General features: G+C 45.6%; 1 protein-coding gene across 1 annotated transcript in view; it reads left to right on the top strand.

The window, feature by feature from the left end:
• Positions 1-600: 600 nt before the first annotated feature.
• LOC121286091 (cilia- and flagella-associated protein 54-like) overlaps positions 601-14,959 on the top strand; it is a 254,632-nt gene continuing 240,273 nt past the window's right edge. The window contains exons 1-3 of the mRNA XM_041203086.1: positions 601-772; positions 2,884-2,989; positions 4,211-4,354. Coding sequence (XP_041059020.1) covers positions 639-772; positions 2,884-2,989; positions 4,211-4,354 — 384 coding nt within the window. The 5' untranslated portion in view covers positions 601-638. The remainder of the gene's footprint in view (positions 773-2,883; positions 2,990-4,210; positions 4,355-14,959) is intronic.

Here is a 14,959-nt window from a genome sequence, read left to right as displayed (position 1 = left end):
TGTGGATCTGGAGTCAGACCAAGTAAGGATGGTGGATTTCCTTCCCCAAAGGGCATTAGTGAACCAGACGATTTATGACAGTGGACAATCATTGGATTTTTAATTCCAGATTTTTTATTGAATTCAAATTTCACCATCTGCCGTCGTGGGATTCGAACCTGCGTTTCCAGAGCATTACTCCGGGTTTCTGAATTATTACCGTAGGGCCTCCTCCTTTGATTAAAGCAAAAAACTGCGGATGCTGAAAATCCAGAATAAAAATAAAATACCTGGAAAAACTCAGCAGGTCTGACAGCATCTGCGGAGAGGAAGACAGTTAAGGTTTCGAGGCCAAATGACTCAACAAATCTTCCTATTGATTATTGGGCCAGCGTCCCTCATACAGATGGCCCAACTTGGTTTCCCTGTTGTCAAGCCCCCTTTGAGTGACAGCGTGTTCAGCTGTGTATGGGCGGGGTCAGCTGCTGTCAATCAGCCCGGGGTTTGTGGATGAATTCAGGGAGGAGGTCACGTGCATTGCCGGGTTCGAGGGACGGGCGTGGGCGGGGCCCGGGCGGTCTCCTAGCAACGGCTTGTTTTCCAGTTGGTGTGGAGGTTTGATGGTGGTTTAGAAGTGGGACAGTTAACCTACTGCCTCAATGGAGCCATTGCCCGCCGGCTTTTATGGGAAGTTCGATGAGAAAAACCCCGTTGTATCTTCACTCGAACAGAAGCTTACCCGCTTTATGAGAAACTTGGAGAGAGTGGCTTCCCACAGCTCGTACACCAGAGGGTAAGAGTAGAAACCCACCTCCCCTCCTTACAGAGCCAGAGCAGAACTCCCCAGCACATCATGTCAGACAGGCTCCTTCTTGTATTTGTATTCATTGTACTGGATCCTGTACAGATTTATATCCAATCAAAGCCAACTGTAATCGCAAATACAAAATCTCTGTTCCTGAGTTTTGGAAGAGCTGGACTGGAAAATGCTCCACCTAACTATTTTATATATGTGAATATATATATATATATATATATATATAACGGATACCTGCATTCATTTCCCAACTGCAAAACCTTACTTACCTTTTTTCTGCCACACTTCAACTTGTCAACTTTAAGCCATTATAAATTCTTTTTTTCTGCATTTATCAGGGAAACGACCAATGTAAACTTGTTATGCTGCAATTGCGCTCTCCTGCCAACTGTGGCACTGTAATACCTCTGTTATGCATGTCCTTGTTTGTCAGCCTGTGCTGCAGAGAAAAGCCTCTCTCCCCCAACTTGGTGAGGTGTGGGTGAGGATGTCAAATTTGATTCACGTGGTGGGCCTCATCTGACATTTGGCATCGTCCACATACAGCAGAGCTCTGAAGAAGAGTTATCCGGACTCAAAACGTTAACTCTGTCTTTCCCTCCACAAATGCTGTTAGACCTGAGTTCTTCCAGCATTTTCTGTTTTTGTTTCAGATATCCAGCATCCACAGTATTTTACTTTTATATCACAGCAGAAGTTATCTGGACACATGGTAGAACTTAATATTTACACTGTGTACCTCTGTAAACTCTTCCTGGCCTCTGATATCACTGGAACTTAGTGATGCATTTATTTTGCACCTTTAATGTATGTTTTTGTTGTTATGCCTGTTTTGGGTGTAAATTAAACCCACTGAATATCAATTTTTGAGTCTGAGATCGTGCATCTAATCTGCACTTCTCAAATTAACTATGCAAAGAAGAGCTGTTTCCAGATCCTTCTGTAAAAATGTTTGGAAAACAAGGTGAAGCAAACTCCAACAATTTTTCCAATCCCAAGAACAGTTGCTTAGGCTTTTGTAAAAGGATTGGTGGAGGCTGCTGAAGAAATGATAAGGGACATTTTTTTGACTTTGCCTTCTGTGAAGCCAGGAGATGCACGTGGAGCACAGAGGAGCAGGGCAGGAGTGCTCCTCCCAGCTCCACAGCACCAGTGTGGATCCTTGCCAGCTCATACTCATTCCTTCTGAATCTCACTTCTCCATGTACAATGCTTGTGATATAAAAATCAGAGGCTGCAGCTTCTTGGGCACAGTGAGAATCTTCCTCCTTTGTCCTCTAGTTACCCATTCTCCCACAAGTTGTAACATTCCTTCACTATACCCACAATAAAGTCTCCAGGTTTCACATTCCCATTACCAGCTGCTTCTCTCAGCCCACTCCCACTCACTATTTTGCTGCTGCTGCTCATAGCTCTGCAAGAAATGCAGGGCCTAATTCTCTAGTCCCTTGCTTTCCTCATTCCTTCTATTTGACTGTTAATTGGACTGATGTCCAGTCCCTCGTCTTCATCTCACCCCCCACCTGAGCCTCATTCTTTTGATCCCCATTGTCAAGTCTCCTTCCCACACCTCAGACCCTATCTTCAACCCCCAGTAACTCTCTTCTGACCACCCCCACCTCCCCTGCCCCCACCAAGTCTCCTGTCATCCTCTCCCCAAACCTTATTACCCTCCCCTTCGGTCTAGACCATTCTTCAGCTGTTGGGAAACATTTCTATCCTCTTACATAGTTCAAAAATACTTTCAGAGCTTTTCTCTTATTTATCTCCCCGATCTCACAACCCTATTACACCAAAGTGCCAACCTCCAAAGTTACATTTGCATGCCTTTGTCAAATTATCTCCAACTCTCTGATCCCACTTCATCTGAAGATGCATGGTCTGGAGTTTCTGTGCACAGATCCACAATAGATCAACTAATATTTTAAATGTGTGATTTTAATGACATGTTTTTAATAGCAGTAGTATGAACATCTACATATCTATTCACTTGTCCTTAAATTGCGCCTTGAAAGCTTAGATGTCTGTTTCCCCCACCCCTACCAAAGCAGCTTACTCAGTATCATTACTCTGTTTCAACTTATCAGAGCCAATGATTTATTCTGCATCTGGAACATGTATGAGAAACTGCTACCAGCTCGTTATTACCAAGAAAAACTGCTGAAGGTTGGAAGTTTTCTTGCGCAGCTGAAGGTACATCTGTTTGAATTGAATTGATACAATCAACACAAAATAAAATATTTTTATAATGCAATGAAATATTCTTCAAATTGTCTACAGTACTGTGTTCATTGAATATCTATTTATTCATATTGGATAAATATGTGTCAGCTTGGCTCCTGGACTCTGTCCACTGTGTCAGAAGGTTTTCAGTACAAATCCTGACAATTAAGTGCAGTAATGTGCTTTTTCAGATGAGACTGTAAACCGAGGTCTGACCTGCCTGTACATTTGAAAACAGAAGATCCTATAGCACAATTCAAAAAAGGAGAACCAAGCTCTTTTGGTTTCCTCAACCCACAACACCAAGAGCAGATTAGTCAGTCATTCATTATTTTGATGCTCATGGGACTTTGCTGTATGCATGTTGACTGCTGTATTTCCTTACATTACAAAAAAGACACAACTCTGACATACTGATGCCCTCCACGGAGAGGCTAACATGCATTTGACAGCCAATACCAATGCCTTGACATTTCCAGTTGACTGGGTGGGCACCTCTTTCTCCAATTCCATATATGCCTTTCATCACAAGCTTTATATTGTACCCTGAACTTAGCTTGCCAGATTACATCAGATGATTCTTTCGACACTCCAGCCATATATGTGGCACGACTCCACGGCTGCTCACCACCTCTACCATCCATGCCTGTTTGGTCTGACCAGCTAGTCTTCTCCCTTCCCAAGAAAACAGGACTTTCTTCCAAGGCCTTTCAGCCTCGAGGAGCACCTCCAGGGCGATATCAGAGAACCTGGACACCACCCTTGCTCTCCCTTCTGCCAAGTCATTATTTCTGTCGTTGCCAGAGCTCCCTTTAGGCTACTGACTTTAAAAGTACTGCTAGCTGCCTTTTAAAGATGGGGCCAGTCTCGCTTGCGCCGGTACTTCTGCCTGCTCAACCCCCCTCCATCCCCCCAACCCCAAGTAGTCAGCTCCTTTGCCTGTCAGCCATTAGTTGGGCAGCCCTGAGAATATGGCACTCCCACTTCTGCTCCCACTTGCATGGCCACACCATCCATTTTAGTTTCTGACGTTGGGACTTCATTACTGCCAGGAAAATTCCCAACCATAGAATGATCAATACTGTAATTAACTCTTCTCACACCAAGTAAACTAAATGTTTCCTATGAATATTTTGACTTTTGTGTTTTTTGTGGTGTGGTATTTGAATAAATGTTGGTATTCGTCTTCAGTTCTATAAGTTGGCTTCGTGGCAGTGTTATGGACGATACCTGCAGCAGTTCGGCTCTCCCAGAATTGATGACATTACAGATGTAAAGAAGTTTAAGGCCACCTTTTTACCGGGTCAATTTGAAATTGAGAATGCTAGTTTAACGGTATGTACAGAAATTTGTCATGGTGAGAAATGTAAAACCATATTCTTTTATATATTTATGTTATTATTGAATGTCTGAATCTTGTCTTAACTTATTTTTTGTTCCTGTCTTTCCCGCAGTTTTTTTCTTTTTTATATTCAATAATTGTTCTAAACTGATAGTTTTTTAGATCCTCAAGTGCTCACTTAATTTTTCTTTCAGCTGAAGCTGGGACTAATGGGATAGGGAAGGGCACTTGAGAAATGCTATGCTGTTTTACAATGTGTTCCTGTGCCACTTAGAAAATTTCCTGCATAACAATGTAAGCTAAACATAATCAAAGTACAGAAGCATTGCAATTATGTTTCTGTTTTTTTCTAAACTTAAATGAACAGTAAGTACTTGTTCTAAATGCAGTTATTTATTAGTCACATGCAATTAATATTAATATATGCTAAATGAAAACATACAGTCAGTATCAAAAAGACCTGGTTTTCCAACAGAAACCCAGTAAAGCGAGTGGATTAAACTTAGTGTAACAATCAGAAGCTAATAACTTCAACAAAACATAAGTGTTAATAACTTCCAGCTAATTCCTCCTAATTTATTATTCAGTTATTTATACCAGAAAAATCAATGTTGGGCTATGACATGGTTGTCAGGCTATATTTAGTCATTATGTTGACATAACAGCACAATTTTGATGTGCTGTTACAATCTCCCAAAAGACTGGTAACTTTTCCTAAAAAGAAAGGAATCCCCATGTCGCCAATGGAAAGTAAACCACAGGATAAGGTTTCACTTTTTAAAACTTTTACTGTAGCAAATCAACTAAAATCAACATAATTTAGACATTAATTGACAGGTGAAGAATATTTCAGACAAATAGATAAATTTCACTTTAAATAGTCGATACAACAAATATACGCCTCACATAGTTACATTATTCACACTTATATTACTTCTTGGACAAATGTGGCACCATGTGTAATCTCAGTCTTTCCAACTCGGCCACTGCTATGTAGGATCTCTCACTTCCCACTTAATTGTTTTTGCTCTTAAGTCGCATTCACCGGCAGCCATATTCCATCCAAAGTCCCCGGACACGGTAACCACCAACAAGGAGCACGTCTTATTTACAAGTCTCTTGACATCAAGGTGGCATTTGACCGAGTGTGGCATCAAGGAGCCCTAGCAAAACTGGAGTCAATGGGAATCAGGTGGAAACTCCGCTGGTTGGAGCCATACATAGCATAAAAGAAAATGAATGTGGTTGTTGGAGGTCAATCATCTCAGTTTCAGGACATCATTGCAGGAGTTCCTCAGGTCATGTCCTAGGCTCAACCATCTTCAGCTGCATCATCAATGACCTTCCTTCCATCATAAGGTCACAAGTGGGGAGGTTCGCTGCTGATTGCACAATATTCAGCACAATTCGCGACTCCTCAGATACTGAAGCAGTCCATGTTCAAATGCAGCAAAACCTGGACAATATCCAGGCATGGGCTGACAAGTGACAGTAACAGTGCCAGGCAATGACCAACTTCAACAAGAGAGAATCTAACTATCACCCCTTGACATTCAATGAAATTACCATTGCTGAATTCCCCCACTGTCAACAACCTGGGGATTACCAATGACTAGAAACTGAACTGGACTAGCCATATAAATACTGTGGCTACAAGAGCAGGTCAGAGGCCAGGATTCCTGTGATGAATAACTCACCTCCTGACTCCCCAAAGCCTGTCCACCATCCACAATGCACAAGTCAGGAGTGCCTTGGAATACTCTCCACTTGCTTGGATGAGTGCTGCTTCAACAACACTCAAGAAGTTTGACACCAACCAGAACAAAGCAGCCTGCTTGATTGGGACCACATCCACAAACATTCACTCCCTCCACCACTAACGCACAGTGGCAGCAGTGTGTACCATCTACAAGGTGCACTACAGGAACTCATCAAGACTCCTTAGATGACTCCTTCTGAACCCACAACTGCTACCATCTAAAAGGACAAGGACAGCAGATACATGGGAACACCACCACCTGAAAGTTCCCCGTCAAGCTTCATATCTTCCTGACTTAGAAATATATCACCCTTCCTTCACTGTCACTGGGTCAAAATCCTGGAACTCCCTCCCTAACAGCACTGTGGGTGTACCTACACCACATGGACTGCAGCGGTTCAAGAAGGCAGCTCATCATCACCTTCTCAAGGGCAATTAGGGATGGGCAATAATGTTGGCCTAGCCAGCGTCATCCATAGCCCAGTGTGAATAAAAATAAAGAAGTCTTTTCTCTTCTAGTGTGTAAGAAGCCCAACAAGGGAGGATTTATTTCTGAATCAAGTAATGGGGAATGAACCAGAGCAGATAAAAAAATTAAAAGTATGGATGATCTAAGCAATAGTGACCATAATATAATATGCTTTATTTTAATAATTGAGAAGGGCATAAGCATGACAGGGACTAGGGTTATAGATTGGAGAGATGCCAAATGAACATACAAGTTTGGAGCAGGAGTAGGCTGTTTAGCCCCTCAAGCTTGCTCTTGCTCTGCCATTCAATAAGATCATGGCTAATCTGATTGTTGCCTAAGCTCCACATTCTGCCTACCCCCAATGACCTTTGACTCCCTTGTTAGTCAACAATCTATCTACCTCTGCCTTAAAAATATTCAATGACCCTACCTACACCACTCTCCAGGGAAGAGAGTTCCAAAGATTCATGGCCCTCAGAGAAATAATTTTTTCTCATCTCCGTCTTAAATGGGAGACCACTTATTTTTAAACTGTGTCCCCTGGTTCTAGCATATCCCACAAGGGTAAGCATCCTTTCAGCCCCCACCCTGTCAAGTCCCCTCAGAATCTTATATGTTTCGTTAAGGTCACCTCTCTAAACTCCAGTGGCTACAGGCCCAACCTGTCCAACCTTTCCACATAAGATAAAGCTCCCATCCCGGGTGTCAGTTGAGTGAACTTTCTTTGTACTGCTTCCAATGCATTTATAGCCTTTGTTAAATAAGGAGACCAAAACTGTACACAGTAATTTAGATGTTGGGTGGAATTTTCCCAAATTTGCACTAAGTATGGTGGGCAAAATGGCGTTCCACCCACTGAGGGCGATGGCGGGTTTTCATGCCATATTGTCCCGAGCTCATCCCATATGCATTCCCAGGAAACACGCCATTTCCATGGCGGGTGGGCTGTCATTCGCCCACCTGCCTTCACCCCACCGTTGCATCACGCCGGCTGCCATAATTAAAAGGCAGCCGGCGACAAAGCGCTCATTGCCGCCAGCTCACCACTGCTGTCCGGGAGTCATGGCCAGCAAAGGAAAAAAGACTGCAGCCCTCTGCTTCAATGATGGGTCCCTTGAGCGACTGCTGGATGCCTTGGAGGCCTGCCGGAATGTCCTGTACCCCAGCTCTGGCTGCAGGATGGGCAGCAAGGTGATCAATCCAGCTTGGGAGGCGGTGGCAGCGGTGGTCAGCACCAACGTCCTTCAGAAGAGGACAGCCAGCCAGTGCCACAAAAAGATGAATAATCTCCTCTGTTCCACCAGGATAAGTCACTCTTCTCATCACTCTTATCTTACATACTCTCAAACCCATCACACATCCACAGGGCCCACACTCACTGCCAGTTCAAGGGACATCAGCTTTCACTCTCACTCACTGTCATTGTCCTCATCCCGTCCATCGGACCACTCACCACACCACCCAGGCATACTTATCATCTGGCCTGCAGGCGCCCTGCTTACACTTTCTCCATCTCTATCCATGCAGAACAAGCTGGCACACAACAAGAGAGAGAGGTCGCAGACCAGTGGCGGAATGACTGAAATCAAGGTCCTCACAGACTTTGAAAACAGAGCCATCCAGCTGCCGGCCACGATCTGGACCGGTCCTGCGCTGACGGTGAGGTTGGTGTTGCTCTACTAAGTGAGGATCCAGCAGTGTAACATCCATCAGACAGCCATGTAGTGAGTGATGTGTCCTGTTTCACAGGCCCCTGCCATGCACTAATTACCTCCCTTTGCTTTCGCAGGCACATCTGCCACATAGCCGACAGAGCCCATGACCCAGGGCCTCCAATCAAGCCCTAAAGAAACCTCTGAAGAGAACTCTGGAGGCACCCTCCCTGAAGTCCCGTCACAGCCCTCACCCACACCCACACCCTCCACCAGCGCAGAGACACACACCTCTGTGGGACCTAGCTTTAGAGTAGCCCTGGGATCACAATCTGGTGAGCACATCGTACTGTCTGATCCACAGCTGGTGATGGCAGGGATTTCTTAGGTGTCCACCACTCAGAGGACTGCTGGAGACCAGAACATTACTGAGTCTGAGTCAGATGACAAGCCTCTGGATTTGGTTATGTCACAGTTGCTGGAGCTGCCAAGGCAAGCTCGGGAACATCAGGAAGGGATGTCCGCTGCACTCCTCAGATTGCAAGGCATGATGGAGGAGTCCATCCGCCTTCAGGCTGAGGTGATAGTGCAGGCATGCCAATACACTGAGGTCAATACTGGTAGGATGGCGGCCGCCATGGAGACCTTGATCCAGGACTTCGCTCCTGCGTTGATGCCAGGGCTCAACTCCATCGCTGATGCTATAGTTGGCCTCCAACAGTGTGTACATGATAGGGGTGCTGGGTAGTTCGATCTCACTGCAGCTACCCCTGCTCCTCAAGGAGTCAGCCTGGGGCCCCCTGGCACCCATAGGGAGGAGGATCAGCCGGTGCAGACTCCAGCCCCATCCATCCAGGTGATTGAGAGCGTCCGGCCCATCCGACTCCCCTTTTCCTGTGACCTCAGCAGCTCTAGCTCCACAGGCCGAGGAAGGTGTCACTGCCACACAGCAGGACCCCAAAGGCAGGCTGGGGTCTTCAAAGTCTCGGCCCTCCAGAGGACGCCCACCAAAGTCATCACAGACAGGGCGTCACAGTCAGCAGGCTGCCCCAGCTCCACTGTGGATATTCGGGGAGCACCAAGACGTAGCGGTGAGGTTAGGAAAGTCAAGGAGAATTAGCCAGACTACGGGTGTTAATCACTTGTACATACTGTTCACTATTGTCAATAAACCCCTAAGAACATCTCCCTGCCTATGGCTCCTTGTTCTTAAGAGCAGTGTTCTTGTCAGTCAGATGTGGAACCTTTCTGCACAAGATAAAGGCAGGTGTATCAGTCCAAGGTCTCTTCCTTGTGCTCTGTGCAGCCTTCAGACCAAAGTGATGATCCAACCTCACACTCCCTGGAAACATTACTGATGCTTGCACCTTGCTGGTGCTTGTCATTGCTGCCAGAATGTAATGGGCAGGCACTACAGAGTTCTCTCATCCTCTCAATGTGCTCCCAGCACCTTTAAGGTGGGGTTGGCCCCTATGTCTTCAGCATCTGTGACTGCTGTGCTCCAGCTCCTGAAGGGCTCAGGTGCTGAAGGTGAACAAAGCATCAAATGCTTCTAAAGCTTCACAGCTGCATCTGTGATATGACCACGATCACAGAGTGCAAGCGAGCTGCCCTCAGCCAGACAGGTGTCAGACATTCTCAGAGGCTATGCGAAGATTTATGGAGTGTCCCCGCTGCATGTTGTCATCATCCTCCTGCAATTGAGCGACTATTAGGGCCTCCACTGCGTCTCAATGACAGGAGCATTCTCACAGAGGGTATTCGCACTGCCATAAGCCAGACTGGAGTCAAATGTTCACAGATGCGATGTGAGGATCTATGGGGTCACCTCACTGCATGTCATCATAACCCTCCACAAATAAATCAGCTATGAGGGCCTTCCAAGTACGCCTGCCAAGTCTAGCCAGTGCAAGAGCCTCATCCCCATCATCATCGCCTCCAAGGAACTTCTCACCCTCATCCACGTCAGCATCGTCCTCATTGGAGGAGATGTGTTGCTCCTTCATCTCTGCCTCAGCCAGCTCACATCCCCATTGGAGTGCCAGGTTGTAAAGGGCTCAGCAAACGACGACAATCCGAGACACCCTCTGCAGACTGTATTGCAGGCTCCACCAGACCGGTCCAGGCACCTCATTTTCAGCATCCCGATGATTTGCTCCACCAAATTGCGAGTTGCAGCATGAGCCTCATTATACTGTCGCTCTGCTGCAGTCTGAGGCTGCTGCACAGTTGTCATTGGCCACAGCCTGTAAGGGTAGTCCTTGTCCCCAAGGAGCCATCCCTCCAGCTTTTGTGGACCCTGGAAGACTCCAAGGATCTGTGACCGACTGAGGATGTAGGTGTCGTGCACACTTCCTGGAAACTGTGCATACACCTGCACAATGTGTTTCTGGTGGCCACATACCAGCTGCACATTCAGTGAGTGGAATCCCTTACAGTTGATGTAGTCCACTGACTGTAGCGATGGAGACCTGAGCGCCACATGAGTGCAGTCACTCGCAACCTGCACCTGTGGGAATCCTGAGATCCGAGAGAATCCTATGGCTCTTGCATCCTGGCTGTCTCGGTCTTAGGCGAAATCCACAAAGTTGTGTGCCATGGAGAACATGGCATCTTTGACCTCTTGGATGCATTTGTGGGCGGCGGCTTGTGAAATCCCACCCAGGTCATCTGTGCAGCCCTGAAAGGAGCCACTGGCATAGAAATTGAGCACCGCGGTCACTTTCACAGTCACTGGCAGTGGGTGCTCTCCATGTCCGCCTTGGCGACAAGTCCTGCAGTAAGTGGCAGGTGTGAGCGCCCAGATGCCTAGACATGTGCAGTCATCGTTGACACTGGTTTTCGGTCATCTGCAGGAATGACAGGCGACGTCTATAGACCCTGGGTTTCGCTAGGCGCCGACCAGCCACGGCTTGCTGTCGCTCCCGGGTAGTGTGTGCGGGAGTCTCAGCAGCCTCTTCTTCCTGAAGTTGCTGCTCCTGCCTTTGTGCAGCCAGGAGCCTCAGTCGCAATCTCCTCTGTCTTCTCCTCTCTCTGCAGGCCATCATGCATACACCAGGCACCATGCTGCTGATGTGGTCCTCCTGCGGCATGAAAGGGAGAGAGACGTGGTTAGCATGGGTGTACTTAGCACCTTTCCTGGCCCTGTGTGACGGTCCTTTAACCCTTCAAAGAGAGTGCTGGCCATCCCTCGGATGGCCACAGATGAGTGCGCTGCATGGCTGCCCTGTCAGCCTGTGACATTCGGGAAACTGCTCCGAACTGGGATGCTGAGGTTGCAAGGAGCTGTGAGTGCCTCCAGCAGTGACTGTCACAACATATGTTGTCATTTCCTGCAAGGGGAATGGAATATAGAAGTAGGGATGTTTAGCTACAGTTGTACAGAGCGTTGGTGAGACCATGGGTGGAATTTTCCATGCTTTCCTAATCACCTGCTGGACCTGCATACTAGCTTTTTATGATTCCTGATCCAGGACACCCAGATTATTGCTCTGTACTCAGGGTTCTGCAGTGTCTCCTTATTTAAATGTTACTTTTCTATTCTTCCTGCCAAAGTGGATAAGTTCACATTTCCCACATTATACTCCATCAAGCCGATTTTGAGGGACTGAGGTTACAACTTGGGAAACTAAAATTAAGAGAAATATTGACAAATATGATCATAGCTTAGAATTATGGAAATTTTCAATATTGTAGTAGGCCATTTAGCCCATTGTGTCTATGCCAGCAGTAAAAGAGCCATCTAGCCTAAACCCCCTTTCCAGCTATTGGTCCATAGCCTTGTCAGTTACAGCATGTTCAAGTGCATATTCAAGTACTTTTTAAATGCAGTAAGGGTTTGTGCCTGCACCACCCTTTCAAACAGTGAGTTTCAGACTCCTGGGTGAAAACTTTCTTCTCAACTCCCAACTATGCGTTCTATTGATTTCTTTAAATCCATGTCCCTGGTTATTGAATTCTTTGTTAAAGGAAATATGTCCTTCCTCTGTTTAGACAAAAGGCAAAGTGTAGGGATAAAGGGGTAACCAGTCAGAGTTTCAGAGTGGCAGTAGGTGGAAAGTGCTGGGATCAGTGTTGTTCATAATTTATATTAATATCTTAGACTTTGAAATCAAGAACACAATTTCTGAATTTGCACATGACATCAAATTAGGGAGGATAGTCAATACTGTGGAGGACTGCATAAGATGGCATTGATAAACTTGCAGAATGGGCATATAATTGGCACATGAATTTCAACACAGGTAAGTGAGAAGTATTACATTTTGGTAAGAAAAATAAAGAGGCTATATATCACTTGACAGATGAGATTCTAAACAGGGTAGGGGGAGGCGCAAAGGGATCCAGGAGTACAAATACACAAATCACTGAAAGTGGTGCCACAGGTTAAGAAGACCATAAAAAACAAGCAACAAACATATTTCCAAAGAGATTGAATTGAAAAATAGAGAAGCTGCTGAACACTACCAAACCTTAGGATCATAGACTCATAGATGTTTACAGCACAGAAGGAGGCCATTTGGCCCATCGTGTCCACACCAGTCAACAAAGATCTGACTACAATAATCCCATTTCCAGAGCTTGCCCTATTTCCCTGGAGGCTATGGCAATGCGAGTGAATATCTAAATACTTCTCAAATGTTACGAGAATTTCTGGTTCAATCACCCTTTTAGGCAATAAGTTCCAGACTCTCACCACCTTCTGGGTGAAAAAATTTCTCAACTCCCCTCTTAGCCTTCTACTTCTTACCTTAAATCTATGCCCCCTGGTTATTGACCCCTCTACTAATGGAAAAAATGCCTTCTTATCCACCCTATCTATCCCCCACATAACCTTATACACCTCCATCAGGCCCCCTCCCAATCTTTGCTGCTCCAAAGAAAACAACCCCAGCCTATCCAATCTTTCCTCATAGCTCAGATCCTCCACCCCAGGCCCCAACCTGGTAAATATCCTCTGTACCCTCTCCAGTGCAATCACATCCTTCCTATAATGTGGTGACCAGAACTGCATGCAGTACTCCAGTTGTGGCCTAACCGTTTTACACAGTTCCAACAAAACCTCCCTGCTCTCATATTCTACTCCTCGGCTAATGAAAACAAATATCTTATATGCCTTCTTAACCACCTTATCAGCTGCTCTGCTACCTTCAAGAATCTGTGCATATGCACACCAAGGTCCCTCTGATCTTAAGTACTTTCCAGGGTCCTACCATTCATAGTGTAATCCTTTGCCTTGTTCGCCCTCTCCAAGTGTATTACCTCTCACCTTTCCGGGTTGAATTCCATTTGCCACTGCTCAGCCCACCTGACCAGCCCATTGATATCCTCCTGCAGTTTATGGCTATCCTATTTACCACCCAAGCAATTTTCATGTCATCTGGGAACTTCTTGATCATACCCTCTACATTTAAGTCCGAGTCATTTATGTACACCACAAACTGCAAGGGCCCCAGCACCAAGCCCCATGGAACCCCACTAGAAACAGACTTCCAGTCACAGAAACATCCCTCTACCATCACCCCCTGCTTCCTGCTTCTCAGTTAATTTTGGATCCAATGTCCCTCTTTGCCTTGGGCCCCATGAACTCTTACTTTCTTGACCAGTCTGCCGTGAGGGACCTTATTAAAAGCCTTGCTAAAGTCCATGTAGACCACATCAAATCATCCTCACCAATAGTCCTGCTTGACTGAAAAAATTCGATCAAATTTGTCAAACACAACCTTCCCTTAACCAATCCATGCTGACTATCCCTGACTAATCCTTGTCTCTCTAAGTGCAGATATATTCTATCCCTCAGAATTCTTTCTACTAACTTCCCCATTACTGAGGTTACAACTGACTGGTCTGTAAATTCCTGGTCTATCCCTTCTTCCCTTTTTTAATAATGAGAGTGTTAGCAGTCCTTCAGTCTCTGGCACCTCACCTGTGGCCAGATAGGATTTGAAAATTACTGCCAGGTCTCCTGATATCTCTTCTTTTTCCTCCCTCAACAGTCTGGGATCCAGGCCTGTGGATTTGTCCACTTATAAGGACACTAAACCCGCTTGTACCTCCTCTTTCTCTATGTTAATTTCCTCTAATATTTCACAGTCCTCCAGCCTGACTGTCTATACCTGCGTCACCATTTTCCATTGTGAAGACTCTACAGACTCTCCTTAGACTGTACTTGGAATATTGGGCTGAAAGAGTGGAATAGGAAGGTGGGGCTGAAAGGTCAGTAGGGTGCGTGATTGCCCTGAACCATGAAATATATCGCTGTTCTTTCATCATCACTGACTCAAAATCCTGGAATACCCTCCCTAATGGCACCATGGATACACCAACACCACATGAATTTCAGTTCAAGGAGACAGCTCACCACAACCTTTTCAAGGGCAATTAGGGATGGACAATAAGTGCTGGCCTTACCAGCAACACCTACGTCCAATGAAGGAGCAACACAAAAAATTGCTTTCCTAATTGCTTATTGTACCTGCATTTTAACTTTTTGTGATTCATGTGCAAGGAAACCTAAATTCCTTTAAATCCAACATTTACTGGTCACTCATCTTTAAGAATAATTTGCTTTTTCATTCTTCCAACCATAGTGGATAATTTCACATTTCCTCACATTTTACGCCATCTGCCAACTTGTTGCTCAATCACTTAGTTGGTCTTAATTCTTTTGTGTCCCTCTCACAGTTTACTTTTCCACATAGCTTTGTATTGTCAA

Source organism: Carcharodon carcharias, chromosome 13 (genome assembly GCF_017639515.1).
Source record: "Carcharodon carcharias isolate sCarCar2 chromosome 13, sCarCar2.pri, whole genome shotgun sequence".
NCBI lineage: Eukaryota > Metazoa > Chordata > Chondrichthyes > Lamniformes > Lamnidae > Carcharodon > Carcharodon carcharias.
The sequence above is the reverse complement of the archived record's forward strand: the minus strand, read 5'-3'. Positions and strand labels throughout refer to the sequence as shown.